This window comes from Topomyia yanbarensis, chromosome 2, assembly GCF_030247195.1.
Source record: "Topomyia yanbarensis strain Yona2022 chromosome 2, ASM3024719v1, whole genome shotgun sequence".
Classification (NCBI taxonomy): Eukaryota; Metazoa; Arthropoda; class Insecta; order Diptera; family Culicidae; genus Topomyia; species Topomyia yanbarensis.
In genome coordinates, this window is record NC_080671.1 from 144328342 (window position 1) to 144348819 (window position 20478).

General features: G+C 36.7%; 2 protein-coding genes and 1 long non-coding RNA gene across 7 annotated transcripts; 1 reads left to right on the forward strand and 2 right to left on the reverse strand.

Moving 5' to 3' along the window:
- Positions 1 to 9723: 9723 nt before the first annotated feature.
- LOC131681616 (uncharacterized) lies at positions 9724 to 10632 on the reverse strand. The gene is made up of 3 exons (XR_009303957.1): positions 10505 to 10632; positions 10241 to 10446; positions 9724 to 10049 (listed from the first exon to the last, which is right to left on the reverse strand). It is a non-coding gene; the product is annotated as an uncharacterized LOC131681616 (long non-coding RNA).
- Positions 10633 to 13756: 3124 nt separating this feature from the next.
- LOC131681613 (gastrula zinc finger protein xFG20-1-like) lies at positions 13757 to 15695 on the forward strand. The gene is made up of 3 exons (XM_058962510.1): positions 13757 to 14103; positions 14165 to 14934; positions 15291 to 15695. The coding sequence occupies exons 1-3, from the start codon at positions 14005 to 14007 to the stop codon at positions 15565 to 15567; spliced, it is 1146 nt and encodes a 381-aa protein (XP_058818493.1). The 5' UTR covers positions 13757 to 14004; the 3' UTR covers positions 15568 to 15695.
- Positions 15696 to 15722: 27 nt separating this feature from the next.
- Positions 15723 to 18598, reverse strand: LOC131681611 (uncharacterized). Of its 5 annotated transcripts, none has more exons than XM_058962508.1 (4): positions 18052 to 18598; positions 17432 to 17859; positions 16527 to 17364; positions 15723 to 16466 (listed from the first exon to the last, which is right to left on the reverse strand). In XM_058962508.1, exons 1-4 carry the CDS (start codon positions 18141 to 18143, stop codon positions 15896 to 15898), a joined length of 1929 nt encoding a protein of 642 aa, XP_058818491.1. In that variant the 5' UTR covers positions 18144 to 18598; the 3' UTR covers positions 15723 to 15895. The 5 variants fall into 5 exon arrangements, with proteins under 5 accessions (XP_058818491.1, XP_058818490.1, XP_058818489.1 ...); XM_058962506.1 differs by having other exon boundaries at positions 15724 to 17364; positions 18052 to 18159; positions 18221 to 18597; XM_058962509.1 differs by having other exon boundaries at positions 15724 to 17364; positions 18052 to 18129; positions 18206 to 18597.
- Between the last annotated feature and the right edge of the window lie 1880 nt (positions 18599 to 20478).

Consider the following 20478-nt stretch of genomic DNA (forward strand, 5'->3'; position numbering starts at 1 on the left):
ATTCACAGTTCATTATGAATTCAAATTGAAATATTTCAATCAATTTTTTAATTAAAGTTTATAATAACTATCATGGCACCAGTTACAACCGACGGTTCATCCACCTTGGGCTCGACGAGCGCGTATTCAAACTGAATGAAAACATGCATATGTATACCAATTTATTTTCTTTTTCGCATTGAATATTATGTCACTACAAAATGCTGTACATCATCGGCCAACTATCAACTATTCAACACGTGTTCTAAGTTCACAAATATATCGGCTACAAGTTGACAAAATTATTCTCACACGCTATGGAACGAAACATATGACGAAGAAAAGCTATTTTAAAGCAAGAAAATATCGGAATGAAAAATAATTCACCATGTTGTCTAATTGACTCATTTTCTTTAACTCGAATTTGTTGTTTTTCAACATTGTCGTGTATCGCAGATCAGAACGCAGCCATATAAATGACAGCATCGTCTATTTAAAGCTTACCAAATATTTTAGGCCGGTTTAAAAACATTTAGTACGTCTTTTAGCTTACGGCTATAGAGTCATTTACGAAGCATTTTCTATCGATTTCTATCGATATCACATTTTTTTAATAAGTAGCATATATCAACTCCATTTAATATTAAATTTTTATTTAATTCTCTACTTCTAATGCAAAACGCGCTCATGTTTAACATGGTAAAAGTTCAATTTCAAAAAAATACAAGAAATGTGGGTGGCAAGGAATTTAATTAAAAAATGTGGTTTCGAGACAAAATGTTCAAAAACCAACATTGTTGAACTTCGTCGATAACTGCTTCTATTTTGTTTCTGCGGTTCTCCCAGGTTCAACACGGTATATTTGATAAAAATTGATAATAGAGATACATGCATGAGAAAAAAAAATTGATTTGTAGCATAGAGTAGAAATTTTATTTCAAATATCCCAAATTTCGAAGTTGTTTCCTTTGGAAAATGATATATAAACAATAATGTAGCGAGTTCTACTTCAAAACCTATATCGTTAAATGTATTTTCCCCTATATTTTCCCATGGTGGTAATGGTAAAACTTCAATCGAAACGATACGGGGTCAAAAATTGTACAAATTATATGAAATTAGGCGTCTGAGCTTACTTTGACATTTGCCACAATATGAAGAGAACAAAAAAATACGATGCTCATCTGATACAACTGTGTTTGGGATTACATTAAAAAACTCATTACTGTAAAGCATCATTGATAACCAAGGTAACTTTGGCCACATGAGACTTGCTTTAGCAACTATATGATTTAGTCGTTTCGTGTACTTTTTATGAACACAAGATTAAATTTAAACTCAGGGAACTTCTCTACATACTTTCGATCAGTTCAAACAATGCCTTATATATTCATGAAATCAATCCACTATAACTGAGCATATTCAGTTTTGGAAATCGTGAAGAGTTTTGTCAAAAAATCCCCAAAAATGATGCATTTTTTTGTTAACTTATTTATGTATTTCGATTAATTTGTTCAAAAAAATTGGTAAAATAACTCTGTATCCTTTTAGGCACTATTGTTTTCTTATGAGACTTAACAATAATGGGCTTGAAATTGACTGAAGGTATGAATTACACAACTGGGCTTGAAATTGACTGAAGGTAATTTACACAACTTTTCAAGCGTTATTTCTCTTTTCGATCCAATGATACTGCTGATTAAAAATAATTCCGATAGCAAAGATGTAAAATTAAGAATGAAAGTATTTCATTTTTTAATTTTATTATAAATTCTCAACAATGGGAACGTTTTTAATATGTGGGTACCAATACTTGTTTTAAAAATACAAACAATTACAACTACCTGATTTCTAGGAAGTTTTTCGACAAACTCTGTAAAAATGATCTATGTTCCCCCGTTTTACGGTAATTGAAGCAACTATGTTGGTTTAACTTTCTAGTCTTCAAGTCAACAACAACATTAGTTGTTACAACTCATATTATGAGTTGTCAAACGTCTGTGTGTCTATGCTAACTGACAGCATTATACTTTCCTAAAGAGAAAGTATCTGCACTACATCATATTATCTCTAAGTTAAAAAGGCGACGGTTTTCTTATCCTCAATGATATAATAAACAAGTCATGTGAACCGTGCAAGTTACACATTTTATTCATTTCGTTCATGAGCACGCATGCGTTTCTCATGAACATGGTTCACTCTCTTCCAACAGTGGTTTGTTTTGTAAATACAATAAGCACCGCTCTCCAGAATTTATCTTGCATTGTAGGTACTAGTATAAAATCCTAGAGATGGATTTTATTCCACCCTCGACTCTCTCTCTCTCTCTCATATCTTATTTCATTCGTTGTATGCTGAAAATTTGAGTGTCGACGACCGAACATCGAATGCAATAAACATACCACGTGCTTTGCCACTCACCGTTTCAATGATATGTTGTACATGCTATCTTCTCATTCTTCTGTTGTACCTACTTCTGTTTACAGCAACAAAGATCAGATCTAAGGTCGGCAAGGAATACATCGAACGGATGGAGTAGATGAATTGAAATGAATACACAATGAGATTCATTGACAACGGTGACGGTACAAATATCCGTTCCCGAAGTGAACCATCTGGAATCTTATGTGAACGTCAACTAAATTGCTTCATAACAAGAATCGCGTGGTGCCTGATGTTTGATGCATACACATTATGTGATCTCTACATTTCGTAGTGGATTAAATATGTAATATCTTAATTATATGCAAGGCAACGAAACTAAGTCCGGGCGATTTTGTTCCGAATGATCTGTACGCAGACGGAATGGACTGAAGGGAGTTATGGTGAGCCCATTTAGCAACTCGTGTCCAAATTGTTTTCGTAATTATCAGTGATAGGTAGGAAATGATTTGAATCCATCCAACAGTGTTATGACACTTTGTTGTATCAAATGTGTTCACTATCTGGAATTGTATTCACTTTATTTTATTGAATTTTATATAAAACAATTTACACTATTAAATTGAACAATGTAGATTTTTGATCTTGATATGAGATAATAAGTAGTGGTACTGAAGATGGAAAACGTATACATGTTCCAGTCTGGTTTCTCATCTTGCTCAGTTCAGAAGCTAAAAATGGTTGCACTGCTATATCAGGTCATACAATCAAATCTACCCGTGCACCACTTTGTCTGTTTGCAAAAGCAAAATTTCATTCCTTCTATCTATTGCGGAAATACAAAGCTAGATCCATATTCGAGACTCAACACGGATTTATGCGTCATCGATCGATTTCTACGAATCTTACATCCTACACGTCATTCATAATCCGATCATTAGAAGATCGTCAGCAGGTTGACGCTATATATACCGATTTCTCCGCAGCTTTTGATAAGATCAACCATACTGTTGCCAAATTGGCTAGGTTCGAATTCAGTGGATCTTTATTAAAATACGTTCACACTACAAGTTAAAACGTGTTTTAACGCTATCTTGATGACATTTTTCTTGTTGCTAATTATTATAACATGTTTTAACTCTGTAGTGTGAACATAGTATTAGATTGGCTTCTGTCATACCACTGAGAACTGACATACAAGTAAAGTTTTCAACTTGTGTAAGAAATAAAACTGTCGCTTTGAAATGACAACAGCAAGTAGCAACTTGCCACTGGTCGGCGCTTCGATCGACCAGCTATCGCTATACGGGACTTGTATGCAAACTTGGATACAATGGTGACTCTCGCATGTAAACCTGTACGCGATGGTGATTTTCAACGTATTTTCATTTAAATGTTTACACAGGTTTTTCGGGCAAGTTTGTTCTAGCTTATATGTCTGTTCTCTGTGGTCATACCTTACCGGTCATGAAATGGCTGTAAAAATTGGAGACTTCACCACAGCATATTTCGCTGTCAGCTCTGGAGTCCCTCAAGGCGGTCATCTTAGACCATTTATATTTCTGCTCTACCTCAACGATTTGAACCTTTCAGTAAAGTGTCTGAAACTATCATTCACCGATGACTTCAGGTTATACCACGTACTCAAAAATACTGAAGACACTGAATTCTTACAATCAGAGTTAGATATATTCACTAATTGGTGTACAGCGAATAGGGTGTTTTTGAACGCTTTAAAATGTTCTGTTATATTCTTCACCCGCAAACGCTCGACAATTGTATACGACTGCAATATTTCGAAAAATGTTCCTAAGCGCGAATCTTCTGTAAAGGACTTCAGCGATATATGTTTCTTGAAAGCACCTTATTGTGCTCTCGTTCGCTCTACTCTTAAATATGCTCATTACCAAATCGATGTCCAGCGCATAGAAGCTATTCAGCGCAAGCTGCTCTTCGTAATCTACCATGGAGGGAACGTTAAACCTACCACGTTACCAAGACCGCTGTCAACTTATTGACCATAATTTGCTGTCTGTTCGTCGTGACGTTGATAAAGCAGTTTTCATTGCTGATCTGCTTCAATCAAGAATCGATTGTTCTGGTCTCCTGACACCACTGACATAGTAGCGGGGGGAGACAACACCTCCTGAAATATTTTCATGAAATTTGAAAAATATGAATATGTGCAACAAAAATGTGCCTAATACTTTAAATACTTCTCTAGGTTGATTTGCAAAAGACATATTCTGAGAATATTTATTTGTAATGAAAATTGGCGACAGACCTCGGCACCTACCGGCCGGCTCGCTGAGGACTACAACGAGTAGATCATGGCGATGCGGGGAGCTTAATGGTTCCTGGTAATGTGACAAAACTGGGAGCTAATTGGTTCACGAAACGGACATCCTTCACCGACGGCGAACATGGACTGGGGAGTGTGTGCGAAGCATCCCCATAGCGACCATTCTCAGACTATTCCGTATTGGCCAACAGAACCCTGCTACTGCACGGAGAACGACAACCGGCAAGCTAAAGTGGAAAATGAAAGCAGGCATTTCGGCCGGACAGCGGGATCAAGCACGAAGATGCGGCTGATCTAACAAGAAAGAATGTGACGGCTTGTGACTTTACAATGCCGCGAAAACTGCAGTCTCGCAGTAGACGGCGTACAGCTTACCGGGAAAATGAGTCGCTCGGTACGCTACACATTGCACGCCTCAGAGCCAGAAGGTGGGCTCAGAGAGCAAGATCGGAGAGTGAGAGGGGAGCGCAAGGTGACGTTTCGGGCAGCTGGGGCCGCTTTAAACGGGAGATCAAGCTTAGCAAGCCAGTTTGCCATAAGGATCTGTGCTGAGGAGTAGATGTCAGTCTCTGGGGGACGCGTACCGAGTCGTGAAGGCGAAGATGAGAACCCGTCGATGCCAGCTGAAATGTGTTCTGGTAAGCTAAAGATAATCGTTGAGGGTCTCTTTCCGAAACACGATCCAACTACCTGGTCACCGACACCGTACGGCTACGAAGAAGTAGCAAACACAAACGAATGGCAGGTGAATAACAACGAGTTCAAAGAAGAAGCTAAGAGGAGATCGAGACTGCGCTGTAGTTACAATAGATGTGAAGAATCCGTTCAACAGTGTCAGCTGGCAAGCCATCGCCGCAGCGCTGAACAGAATGACCATGTCAGATCCTGAAGAGCTACTCTCACTGTTGAGTGCCCAGGGCTTCATTCTCGGTCCAATTTTTTGAAACGGGATGTACGATGTTGGGTCTTGACACTGCGGCTGCCCAGGAAATCATTGGTTTCGCGGACGACGTGTCACTAATGGTGATGGGTGAGACACTAGATGGAGTGAAGGTGTTGGTGACGGGGACAATAGACACAATCGAGAACGGGATGAATGGGGCCAAGCTGCAGAATGCTTACCACAAGACGGAGGTTGGGCAGCAACTGCCAAGCAGTTCAGAGGATGCAGATCGACGTCGAAGGGCACGTGATTGCATCGAAGCGTGCACTGAAGCAATTGAAAGTGATAATCGGTTGAGTTTTACCAACCACGTCGACAACGTCTACGAAAGCACGAGACGTCTGCTATCTAGTGTTTCGCTATCGATACTGCGAAATGGGGTTCCTGCCTGGAGTGCAGTGCTGAAAACCAAGCGGAACCACGAAAAGCTGAACAGGACGTTTCGGCTGACGGCCGTACGAGTCGCGAGCGCGTAAAAAACTATATCGTCGTAGACAGTATACGTTATCGCCTGAATGATCGCCATTTGCATCATCCGGCGGAGGATACCGAGTGCTACAATCGAAGGAACACCTGAAACGTAAGGAAGATGGTGAGAATCGATTCGTTGATGACGTGGCAGCAGGAAGGGGACAATACAGAGAAAGGAAGGGGACCGGCTAATTCCAAACCTGTTGATGTGGCACAATAGAGAGCACGGACAGGTGAACTTCCACCTGATACCTCTCCTGTCGGGCCACGGCTGCTTCTGGAGGTATCTTCTTCGGTTCGAGCACGCAACGTCATCATTGTGCTCGGAGTGTGAGAACGTCTAGGAGACACCGGAGCATGTGGTCTTCGACGGGAGGACCTGACATCACCCCGGATAATGTCGCCTACAGAATGACAAGCGACGTAAACACATAGAAAGCGGTCAACAGAGTGTTGATGCTGATCATGATCACCTTACAACGGAAATGGCATGATGAACAGCGAGCAACGGTTTCGCCTGGAAACTCCGCACGATTAGTTTAGGTTCACCACCGAGGAGTATGGTTCGTCGGGACGGCACGCTCCATTCGAAATCGCCGAACTGAGCTCGGCACCTAGCTGATTGGCTCGGTTTCGGGAGAACTTCTCTCGCCGTGGAAGTCTCCGTCCGAGTAGGCCAGGTCTATCGTCGGTGACTAGACTGCCCAAACCAGTTCTTTGAGTTGTTTTGTAATTTTTTTCCTGCTCAGGGTGTTTTCGAACATTTTTTCTGCTCTTTTAAAAAACATGTATACATACAAACATACATATTAGACCGGCAATAATTTTGACTTTTTTTCGGAACGCAGCTAATTCAAGTGGTAATTGGATGCATAAACCATATGCAAATATTATCAAATTTTCACTTCTGTTGCAACGCCTGGTATGTGTGTTACGAGCGTACTGAAACTTTAAACGTGTTTCTCTCAAAACCACATTTCTGAGCTGACCAAAACTGCAATGCGAACGAATAATTTTTGATCATTTCTGAAATTGTCACAGTATATTCAAAATTGGTTTCTCCAACGAAGTAAGCAGGATTTTATTTTTGGAATGATCAAATTTTTTGTGTCTACATTTTTAGCGTTTCTTTGCCAAAAAGGGCGCCATTTCACGAAAAATTAAATAAAACGTGCATCGCTTGCTATTGTTGTAAGTAATCGAAAAAAATTGTTTTAAGCTCTATGTAAAAAACTACGGGAGATACATTTCCGGCCGTCGACCCTATCTAAAAAACGCGCCAACTGGAAAATGTTGCACAGCCACCATCTTGCGACAAAATTAGTTAAAAAATATTTTTTGTGCTTCATAACTAGTATTATCACTCTTATTTTTGATTACGATGAATGCGATATGCTTTCGAAAGCGATTCGTACGAATTTCGCAAGTCCATTTGATTTTACTTTCGTAAACGGGAATACCAACCACTTTCGAACGAATCTCAAGCGACGTAAGTAAGAATATATATATATATATATATATATATATATATATATATATATATATATATATATATATATATATATATATATATATATATATATATATATATATATATATATATATATATATATATATATATATATATATATATATATATATATATATATGTATATATATATATATATATATATATATATATATATATATATACATATATATATATATATATATATATATATATATATATATATATATATATATATATATATATATATATATATATTATATATATATATATATATATATATATATATATTATATATATATATATATATATATATATATATATATATATATATATATATATATATATATATATATATATATATATATATATATATATATATATATATATATATATATATATATATATATATATATATATATATATATATATCAAAGAGAATAGGGAAAGAGACGAAGAGTGAAAATCAGTCAAAACGGCAACACGCCCTTTATGATGATTTCAACACTAGAATTTTGGCAACCGCTTCTATAGGCAGCACTTTAAATGACTCCTATTATATTTTGAAAACAAACCGTATGTCGATCGATGGATTTGTTTATCAAACGATGTGCATTTCGAAACAAAGAGATGAAATAATTCTAAAGCTTATTTTTACTCATACATATACTCTAGAATGCACCTTACAATCACGATTGAACTAATTCTGATGAAAATTCAAATTTCTTTTTTGATAGAAGTACAATACTTATCTCCTCCAACTCAGGCATGAGTAATGTTTATTTACATTGCACGATTGGTCTGCTCAATAAGGTATTTTTGGCTTCACACTATTCGTCTCTTTCCCTATTCTCTTTGATATATATATATATATATATATATATATATATATATATATATATATATATATATATATATATATATATATATATTATATATATATATATATATATATATATATATATATATATATATATATATATATTATATATATATATATATATATATATATATATATATATATATATATATATATATATATATATATATATATATATATATATATATATATATATATATATATATATATATATATATATATATATATATATATATATATATATATATATATATATATATATATATATAATATATATATATATATATATATATAAATGCCAAAGATCTCAAAGAGATAAAGATCTGGAATCACCAATTTACACTTCATAAAAATGCTTGAAATATGCCTATTATTTCGTGTTCAACAGTGCACAGTGGGTCAGAAAGAGAAATTAGCTAAACAAAACCTTTAGTGCCTCTACCCAAAGGCAATTTCTTGAAATACTGTCCAGCAGCTCTACACGGTTAAATAAAACAACCTGCAGAATAGTTCTTTTAACTTACTTTTGAGTTGTGCGTCGCTTTCGCACTTGTCAAAAACAAAAAGAGAGATTCGACTCAGTCGAGGTCTTCCGTGGAGGAAGGTACTTTTGAGTTGTTTGGGGTGAACTCAAAATTAGGTAAATTCAACTTAAATTTGAGTATAAAAAACCTATCAATGAGTTGTAATTTTTGCCGTGGTTAAATGGAAACTACCTTCAACACGGTTTACCTAATTTTAAGTTCCCCCACGATACCACGAGATTGAGTCAAAGGAACTCAATTATAGGTAGTTTTTCGTTTCCGTGTAGACTTATCTTTGCTAATTCCTCTTTCTGGCCCACTGTGTAGTGATGTAACCCCCCATTATGACCCAGCGTATGAAATTTCATTCGCAAAACAACACATTTCTGGATCATACTTGTTATACAATAAAGGCACCTTCAAACTTCTGGTCTTCTGTGAACTTTAATTAATACCCTATAATCTGACGTTAAAAATACGCACACATCTCGCATTTTTATAATACCGCCCTCCCTTTAAGCCATGAAGCGGTTTTTCACCCAAATCGCCGTGTAAACGATTTGTTTTCCTCTCAAATCAAACGTCAAAACGACACAATACCAACCCAGCTGGATAAGTCTATAATGTGTATGCTCAATATGAACATCGTTAATAGGCTTTTTGAGCGTCCCGCATTCATCCTGAAAACATCTAGTCTAACATACCATTTTGTAAAATGTTTAAAGACCGGACAAGTTTTGAAAGGATTTGAATTCGTTTTTATTTTAATTTGTTACTTCAGCTAATCGAATCTATTCCAGATTGTCAAAGTAACACTGCTGGAACTCCTATCTGTCGATTATGGTTCCGTCATCTGGAACACTGAGCCCGCGTGCCAACTGTTCTTTACGAAAAATGTAATCGGCCATTAATTCTGCTTCTGCTCTACGTTTTCTTGCTGCATGGGGCTCGTATACTCGTTTATAGCAAAATGCGAGTGAACCGGTTACAATAATCGCACTGCCGAGAATGGCAACCGGCGAGTGCTGGAACATTCGCAGCGTTTTCATAAAATTGGACATCTGGAAAAGGTGGTTAATTCTAACGGTGCTCAACGTGTTTATCTATAGGTTTGTTCCAGTACAGAAAGTTGTTCTCGTTTCTGTTAGTTAGTTTTTAGAAAACCGGAATAAGTAGCGTTTTTTGTATTTTGTTCGTTTTCTCCGAGGTAAATGCGTGCAAGAAGCCTGTACTAGAACAAACCTTATACTACCTTCGTTGATTAAATTTGCTCTAGTTATTCCTGTTGTGAATTGGTGCTAACAGTTGCTGCCTTGCTGGCGCTATGCTCGATTTGATACTTTTGAAACGAGGGTTGGAAAATGTAGAATCCGCCGCCGATGCCGAAAATTGTAACTAGTGCTAGTTCCAGAATTTTGTTACGCCGGTATACCATTGCATTCAGAAATACGCATTGAACTGGAAGATCAGAAAAATTATTCCTAATAAATGAGATTGTGACAACGTTTTCCCTTACACTTTATTACAAAATTCGTCAGTTATGTCTGAGCTGAGTATTTGTACTTTACAGACTTTACATAACCAATGTTTTTGTTTTGGAGTTTCCGCGAGCCTTCTAATCAGAGCTGCCAGACGTATTTCTTGAAATTCTGTATTGTTCTAAAAACCTTCCATGCACACGCAGAAAATTATTAATGCACCGAGAGCATGCACGGAAAAATCAAACAACCTACAGAATAAGTTCTTTTAACTTACTTTTGAGTTGTGTGTCGCTTTCGCACTTATTAGTGTTGTCAAAAACAAAACGAGAGATTCAACCTAGGGGCAGATCACTTGTGATGCATTTTTAAATATCAGCGAAATTAAATGCATTTCTTTCCATTAAAATAGAAACTCATAATGTATTTTGTGTTGCGTGTAATGTATTTTGCGTTGCGTGTATGACGTCAAAAGCCTACAAAAAACTTGCCCTACATTCAGCAAAATGGCGAACAAAGTGGATCAGCATAGGACGTTTGTCAAACAAACTTTTCTGTGAGGGAGTGCAAAGTTGATGCAAAAATGGAAATTAAATGCATTTTTTTTAATTTGATGCAAATTTGTTTTACATTCTTAGAGTGATCTGCCCCTAGGATTCAACTCAGTCGAGCTCTTCCGTGGAGGAAGATACTTTGAGTTGTTTGGGGTATATTCAAAATTAGGTAAATTCAACTTAAATTTGAATATAAAAAACCTATCAATAAGTTGTAATTTTTGCCGTGGTTAAACGGAAACTACCTTCAACACGGTTTACCTAATTTTACCTTCCACCACGATACCCCGAGATTGAGTCAAAAGAACTCAATTTTAAGTAGTTTTTCGTTTGCGTGTACTTTTCTATCTGCCTCTCGTTTCTTCTGCTGTAAATTTTATGCATTGAACATATTCGGTCTATCCCAGGTAACTGGCATCCCTATCTCTACATACAGAGTTTGACAATTGACCATTGTATGAAATGCCTAAACCTCAGAAATTTGACAAGTGCTGGTCCTTTTGTTTACAGTTTGTAACAAATTTGAATTCCATTGAAATAAGCATAGTGCTAATAATTAATTACCAAGAAATTTAACCGCAAAACTACTTACCAATTCAGAGAACACTAGAAGTAATTGAAAAACAAATAATTAGTTCACTTATTAGATCTTTCATATACATTTTCGCACAGTAGGGAATAGCACAATTTAATTGTAAGGCGCTCTAGAGAACATTTATACTTCTAAAAATATGATTCCCAATATATTTTAAATGCTTCATTTTGAGAATACGAATAATCTCTAAGTTCAAAATGTAATCAACAGGACCACCACCTGTCACATTTAATGCATGACGTCACTGTGCAGAGACCAATTGAATGCTTACTAGTGGGGTTTTCGATTGATTGACACCGGTGTAGTGGAGTGCACTGAAACTGCACCGTTTTTGCACTTTCTAGCAGAAGTGCAGAAAACTGGGTATGTTCCATTGACACTTCTGCTAGAAAGTGCAATCCACTACACCGGTGTCAATCAATCGAAAATCCCATAGAAGTATTTGCTAGAAAATGCATAAAAATCACAAAAGAGTAAAAGAGACGGGAATAGAAAGTATGCCAACTATGCATATTTTTGTTTCTCAGTGCAGTCAAGTCAAGATAGCTACACCGAGGAAAAAGCATCTGAGAATTTCATAAGTCACTGCATATGAACAAGCCGAGCGAGCTTATAAATTCCATTTAATTTTTCTGTCCGAAAGTCATAAGTCTTTCTTATGGAATTATGGAAAGCAGATTTTGCTTGTTGTATGGGGAATACTGCCAGGCACATCCGAGCGGGAAAATGCAGACGAACATCCCAGTTTTCAGCCGGAAAATCAGCCAAAATGCTGGCTGGTTCTAATTCGTATTGGTTAGTTCGGAATGGATTTGAATTTCCAGCATTACTCGATATTGGTTTGGAACGGCCAAGGATGATATAAAATGCGTCATGAAAAAAATAGAGTTGCTCGAAATTCACATTTTGATAATTTCAGTGCTCGAGGAAATCAAAACAAAACATTGCCAGCAACATAACTGCTCAAAACAAAAACATAAATTAATACATAAATAAACATGAGCTATTAAACATTCGAAAATAGAGCATGCAGAGTTACTAGTTACATCAAATTTTTCGGAATTCGAGCAAAATTCAATTGAGATTGAATTGCCCCTAGATGTAGATTCAATGAAAATATTGATTAAATTCAATAAATAAAATTATTGGTCGGGAGGCAATAAATTTATTCACTGAATTCAATAAAATTTATTTATTGTTACTAAAAAAAACTATCGTTCCCTTGTTTAATAATTTTGTTTATTGAGCTTAAAAGAAATTTATTGGAATTAGAAAAAAAAATAATGAAAGAAAAATTTATTGTTGTTCGGCCATAAAACTATTTTCGAACAAATAATTTTGTTGGTTAAAATGATAAACAATAAATGATTGGATTCAAAAAAATTTTGGATTAAATATGCTAAATTTACCTGCGTGTATTTATTTTTCTCTCCGCGTGTGACGTGTCTATATTCAAAACATCGTCTTTGTTTAGTACCATCCTCTTCGTGGAGCCGGTTGAGGCTGGAGCCCATCAGAGCTTTGAGTGGTTTGTGATTAAGGCTCAAGTTACCTCAAGGCTTGGTAGTATGCGTAAGAAAAATTGTGTTCAGCTTTGCCACCAGATTATCCATTTAAACCTTTTCAAAACTCTAAAAGAAGAATATCAGTCGATTTATTAGATCATCACGATTCAATTCATGCAAAATACCTGCTGGAAAAACCATCGGCTTAGCTGGATGGTGCTTTTGAAAAAGTGGCTGTGATTTTTTATCACACTACCACACCGAGCTGGGGTACGCAACACAACTGCGCAATGAAAAAACAACAGCAACTTTTTCAAAAGCACCATTTAGCTAAGCCGATGGTTTTTCCAGCAGGTATTTTGCATGAATTGAATCGTGATAATCTAATTAATCGACTGATATTCTTATTTTAGAGTTTTAAAAAGGTTTAAATGAATAATCCGGTGGCAAAGCTGAACACAATTTTTCCTACGCACACTACCAAGCGTTCAATTCTAACACATGCTTAAAAAAGGTAACTTGAACCTTAAATTGTTTGTTTGTTTGCCATCCGATTCAAACGTCAAAACAGTACAATAATTATTGAGATATCTGACGTTTAAAATACGCACACTGAGATCTCCCATTTTTTATACTACCGCCCTCCCCTTGAGCCTAGAAGCGGTTTGTTTTCCTCCCAATTCGCTGTGCAAACGATTTGTTTTCCTTCCAATTCAAACGTCAAAACGGCACAATACCAACGCAGCTGGATAAGTCTATACCCACAATACCATCTTGGCAGGTGAATGAGTCTCTAGGAGTTTATAGTAACTACTGTTCTGAGTATTTTTAGTAATAATTTTCTAGTCCGGTTTGGTCTCAAAGTGGTCAAATGATCGCAAAATATGTCTGTCTGCAGATATTGCCAGAAACCTTGCAAAACAAATGGTATCATAAAAGATCGAGTTTTTCGTGAAAAGCTCCAAGATATAATGTGTATGTGGGTAAGTACAATTAATTTACTGGTACACTATTCTACACCTGTCTAATAACTTTCCCCTTCAGGTGGACATTGATACAAATCCTTCCTTGAATCTTTGCCAAGAGTGTGAACATATAATCTTGGATTTTCACTCCTTCAAAAATCAAAGTAGAAATATACTTCGGAATTCGATTTGCTTTACAGTCGGAGGAAGAGGGGGCAATAAAAATAATCAAAGGTCTGCACATCAACAGAAACATGACTCTAAAACTCTGCAGGCTCTTTCGGACAACTGTGCAAAACCAATTGACCTGCCGATCGAAACCCTGGATGAGCTTAGTTCCCATGCGAAACCAGTTATAACTATGAAAGTCGACAAGACCACTGACGAGCCAACCACGGAAAGTCCAAATAAGCGACGTCAGTTTCGCACTCCAGAACAAATTCACGCAGAAAAGATGAGACCAAAAAGGAAGTTACGTCGAAAAACTGCCGAGGAGAAGGCTATGTCTCCAACAGAGTATAAACATCACTATTACAGGATGATTGTAGATAAATACAAGATAACCTGTGAAGTGTGTTGTAAACGATTGCCTCCCGATCGAATGGATGGTCATATGAATGGTCACCTAGGCCTACAGCCTTATACGTGTGAATACTGTGGTCTACTATTCAACTGCAAGGTAAACATGCGTACGCATATTTCGAAGAAGCACTGCGAGGACAAGCAAATTCCGTGTATTCTATGTGATAAAATCGCTCGCTGTCAGGCAGATCTGAGGCAGCATATGCGAATGGTACATGAAGAAAAAAAGCTTCAGTGCTCCTTGTGCGACCTGAAGACAAACAACAGGTAAGCTTTTATCTCTAATAGTCTATTCATTGGGATGTCTCTGGTTCCATATCAGAAGCTGTTGGTTAACCGTGACAAGAGTGCATAAAGCATCCATTTCTTTTTTTCGATTAAAAATGTTAAAAACTTTGTTTAAAATTGTTTGTTAAGAGAGAGAAAAAAAAGACGTCTTCTGTTCTGCTTGGAAAGTAACGGTTCGTCTTCGTACGGAATTCGACCTCAAAATGTAGTTTGGTAGTTGGTTTATTTAACAAAAAATTAACCAGTTAGCGATACCCAGTTGAAAGAAAACTCAACCAAAAATCGCCCAGTCAGCGACAGACTGCTCTGAATTTCATTTGTCATTCATTTTGCAGGTATGATTTGGAGCGCCATATGAGAATACATACACAAACTCGAGAGTATGTTTGTCATCATTGCGGTAAAGCTTTCTATTGTAACAGCGTGCTAACAATTCATCTCAGAACACACTCTGGCGAAACACCGTATGTATGTCCGATCTGCCCCAAAGGGTTTGTACACCGTCGCATGTATGTAATGCACATGGAGAAATTACATCCCAAGGAACCAATCTTACGCATAGACAGTACAAAGAAATTAAAAGATTCGCTATTACAAAAGCATTATAGTTGATGGTTGCTCGTGATGAACATGAAACGATCAAGAGTATGAGCTTATGCAGCAATGGTACCGCTCAAAGTGGACGCAAATTGCATATATTTGAATTAATAAAACAGAAAACCGTCATTTTAATCGAACAAGATCTCTTTATACATAGTTCCAATTTAAAAAATAATTAGAAGGCGGCCTATTTGAAATGGTGATATTAAACGAAAATATTTGAACCGATCCAAAAGATTCGTATTAGGGTAAAATATACTGCGACTAAAAGCCAGCAGTTAGTAGCGAAACTGCACCTAACGACATTAAAAATATCAGACATACTTTCTTAACCAAACTATTAGAAGCGTCTGACATCTTTCAGCACACGGACCGATACATCTCCGGACGCCATCGACAGATCTGCCATGCTATCGTCAGCCACACTGTCATCCGTTAGCTGCGTTTCGCGTTGATACTTTAGTCTTCCCTCGTGTCGTATAACCATAGTTGGTGAATTATTCAAGAGTTTGTGCATCTTCTCTCCACCAGGAATACGAACCGTGTGCCGTTCATCAAGCACATGAGCTCCGCGCGAACTGACAACACCCTTTCGCGGCAAAGATGAACTGTATGTTGCCAGGTCAACCTCGGGTTGGTAGAAATTTTCCTTCACATTCATTACGCTTTCTCGATTTTCCGGTTGACTGTGCAGCACATCAATTAGATTTTGATTTGGACAGAAGATGCGAGACTGTAGACTTGTTTGCGGTGTACGGTTTATGTAGACTCCAATTGGTGAAACTATGTGATCGAACTTTTTTGCAGACTTCGGCAAAGGAAAGCGACTGATAGGTTTTTTGAAAGCTCCATTGTTGGACCCAGAGGATGGCGCCGAATTTGGTTTTAGACCTGAATTATGTTTGCTTGCACTATGGGGAAAAAGAGTTTGCTTACAGGTGGACGCTGTGGGCTGTATGGACTTAAGGTACCGATCGGGATAAGCTGGAGTAACTGGGCTCATATGAGAAACAGTTACAGACTTCTGAATACTTGACAAAGTTGATTGAGAACTGCCACATTGTTTTTGCTCCTGCTGTTGCTGAACTTTCTGCTGCTGCATAATTTTCATTCCCTGGCGCATCATAAATTCCATTTCTTCCAGTGTGTCGTTGAAATTATCTGGGATTGCATCCAATAACGGGGAACCAGGCTCTTCTCCAATATCATCATCTTCCTTACACAGGGAATCCTCCTGTAAACTTTCACTATTATCGAGAGTGCTTCCTGCGTCTTCTAGCAGTGACTCGTCTGTTTGGTTATCGTCTTCACTTTCGCTGGAGCTTAAGACAATCACATCATGCTCATCTTCACTATCGCTAACGTGAGTAATAATAGTGCTCGTGTGAGTAACACTCATCTCTATGCTAGTTTTATTGGCCGTAGCATCGAATCCAACAACGGAATCCCCTGTACTATTCACAACGGATGATTTACTATCATTAGTCACTTCATCTGCCGTGCGATAAACATCGCTTCCAGTGACACTTGAGCTGTTCTCGCTTCCATTCCACGTCTGCTTTGCTGTGATGTAGCTATCAAGTGAATACTTTGAATTGCTGCTAACAGTACTCTCATTCATGGTTGGTTCCTCCAGAATTGTTGATGGCCTGAGCATGTGAACGCGTTTCACCGGCGAAATAGCTTTTGCTATACCAGATCCTGTTTGCAAGATAGATTGTTCCCACATACAGGATGGCTCTTCAATATCGTCCAGCTGAGTGACATCTCCCAGGCACATTGAAACATTACCAACTACCTGCTGGAGAACTGTAATCAAACCGAAACAAACATATCATAATAAATCCATCAATAACTGATAACAATTTCAAATCACCTTGCAAAGACACATGACTTTTTACGTTCGTTGAAATCCCAATTTCGTTATTACTTGAGCTACTACCTAAAATCCGATTAGTAGCATTTTCCTCTTCAACCTGCTGTTGATGGTGACTGTTTCCAAGTTTACTCTGGTTCATCGAGCAAAGCCGTTCCATTTCTTCAAAACTCTCATCCGTTATCTTGTTCATCGAGTCCTGTTCTATGAAAGTGGAATCATTCCCAACAGATCGGTAATCAGCATCACCTCCTCCGGCTAAGTTAGAAACAGAAGATACGTCTTCCCGTAGCTTGGATTCGTCTTCTTTCAGTTTGAGCATTTCCAACCGTTTTCGTTCAATCATTGCGTGGAAACTGTCGTCTAATTCAGAGGAGGACTCATCCGTTGTTTCCGGCATAAGGTCCGATTGATTCAACGACCGATTTCTACAAGAAAAAAAGTGAGGTAACGGGAAAACAATTATTATACAGTACTTTTTAGATATTTTCTTGCCCATAAAACTAATCATTCTACTAAACGCCATAGTTAATAAATCTTCCATTTAGTGCTCAAGAGTCTGTAGATTATGTTAAAGATCTGTCAAATCAACCAGACTACTTTGATGCAGAAAAACTTACTGTAACTTTTTGAAATACCGCTTCATTTCGTGTATCGTTGGCGTTCCGAAATAGATCTCCGAATCGTCACTAGTGCTACTTTCGTTGGACATTGTGGATCAAATAAAACTTTAAAATGGCACAGTTAATTAAGGTAAAGAAACAAGAAACTCACAATAATCACGAGTACCTGTGAAAAACGGTTTCTTTCAACAGGTAGACATGTCGTGTTGGAGAAAACGGTTATATTTTTGAATGATATTGTTGATGTCAGGGTTGCCACTATTTTTCAAAGGATATCTGGCAGATCAACTAAAAATGTCTGGCAAAATCTGTCACTTAACAGCGACCTCAAAGTCATCGAAATTTATCAATCGATTTTTGAAAAATTTGGGAAAATATTCCCCAAATTTCCAAAATGTGTGTGCAAACACTTCCATAATTTAAAAATCTGGCAGAATGAGAGGCTTGTCTTTTTATCTGGAAGCTTCAAAAAATTCTGGCTGTGCCAGATAAATCTGGCATAATGGCATCCCTGGTTGTTGTTTATACTGCTGTCAAAAAACTGCAAGAAATCAAACAGCGCGCAAGATTTTTTACATCTACACGCAAAAAAATTGTAGATTCAATAAAAATATGGATTAAACTTAATAAATAAAATTCATTAATGAAAATTGAGTCTTGTTGATTTATTTTATGCCGGCAATATTTTGTATCTTTAATCTACACGCAACCATAAAATAAGCTCTTTTAATTAAAATTTAGGAATATTTGAGCTGTGCGTCGCTTTCGCACTTATCAGTGTTGTCAAAACCAAAACGAGAGATTCGCTCAGTCGAGGTCTTCCGTGCAGTAAGGTACTTTTGAGTTGCTTGGGGTATACTCAAAATTAAGAAAATTCAACTTAAATTTAAGTAAATTAAACTCAAGATTGAGTTATTATTTTTTCCGTAGTTAAATGGAAACTACCTTCAACACGGTTTACCTAATTTTACCATCCTGCACGATACCACAAGATTGAGTCAAAAGTTCTCAATTTTAAAATCCCTTTTTCGATGGCGTGTACTATATTGATGAACGCCCGAATAGAAATGTACAGTAACAAAACCATGATTTTCACTGTGACAGTACAGTAATTTTACAATAATTTACAGCAAGTTTTAGTGTTATGCTACAATACAAAAACAATAAACTTTAACGTTTTTACAGTAAATTTCCATGTAAAATAGACTTTTACAGTGATAAAGGGGGGTGGTTATGTATCTTAACATTAAAAAAATCAATTTTTCTCTATACATTTTTTTCTCGAAAACAGTAAAATTTAATGTGAATACACTGTATCAGTTTTTTGCTGAACAGTGAAATTTATTGTTAAATGAAATTTTATTGTAAATCTACTGTGAGAACTTGGCATCGAACAATGTTGAAACAGTAATAACTATAATATTTATTGTTTTATGATTGTTTGTAAAGTAAATGCTATTGTAAAATTCTATCCGGGCGGTACCGTTTTTCCATGTCATGGGTGTATAGTAAGGTTTAATGAAACCATTTCTGAATAATTTTAGATTATAGTGTGGTTCCTGTCTTATTTTTTGTTAAAGTTAATCAACTACGTATACGGTAAATGCACGATAAATACTTGTTGTACTTTGCCGCACAATTTCATTTCATTTTAGTAATTTTTACTTTTTTAACGATAATAATTTTATTTATCAAAAGTAATGATAATCTTTTTCTTATAAATATAGCAACACTGGCAAACATCATTTCGCTATCCCTGCAGTAACATTGCAAACGGTGCAAAAAGTCAGAGTCAACCAATCAGGAGCTGGACCATTCTGACGTAAAATTGGAACAAAAACCATTCCCCCCCTATTGTCACGTCTTGTCTTAGGTGCACTCCACTACACCGGTGTCAATCAATCGAAAATCCCATATGTAAAACATTTTACTTACCCTACTTGGGAGTTTATTTTCTTCCAGCCGTTATATGAATAACTGTCGGTCAATTTAAACGTTTGAAATAGCTTGCTTAAGGTATTTATGATGGTGTTTAAATGCTCTGTGTCACTGTAAAACAAATTTCGTAGACGTGCAATACCGGTTGGTCGTCATCCACCATGCAAATAATCCCACCGAAAAGCTATTTTCGATTTGTTCATCCCCACCTATCAAAATATTGTGACATGTAGAGGAAAACAAATCGTTGAATACTCTAATACAGCTACAGATTGTCATGTACTCTATACCGTTCGTTCTGGTTCTGCTCCCATTAAATCCTGAGTGCATATAAGGAGAGCGACGACACTGTCAAAATTGGAACAATGATTATTTGTCAGTGTCATTTCAAACGAGTCAAATCAGTGTATTTTGAGAGGTCGTTTGTTCGTTTGGAATATTACTGACATATAATCATGACAGTTGTCTTCACTCTCCTTACATACA

Bases quoted from the DNA above. Each gene is read 5' to 3' on its own strand.
- LOC131681613 (XM_058962510.1), top strand. From the start codon at position 14,005: ATGTCTGTCTGCAGATATTGCCAGAAACCTTGCAAAACAAATGGTATC. The intron at 14,104-14,164 runs GTAAGTACAATT...TTTCCCCTTCAG, and splicing joins AAGATATAATGTGTATGTGG to GTGGACATTGATACAAATCC. The intron at 14,935-15,290 runs GTAAGCTTTTAT...TTCATTTTGCAG, and splicing joins GACCTGAAGACAAACAACAG to GTATGATTTGGAGCGCCATA.
- LOC131681611 (XM_058962506.1), bottom strand. From the start codon at position 18,143: ATGTCCAACGAAAGTAGCACTAGTGACGATTCGGAGATCTATTTCGGA. The intron at 17,860-18,051 runs GTAAGTTTTTCT...TTTTTCTTGTAG, and splicing joins CGGTATTTCAAAAAGTTACA to AAATCGGTCGTTGAATCAAT. The intron at 17,365-17,431 runs GTGATTTGAAAT...GTTTGATTACAG, and splicing joins AAGTCATGTGTCTTTGCAAG to TTCTCCAGCAGGTAGTTGGT.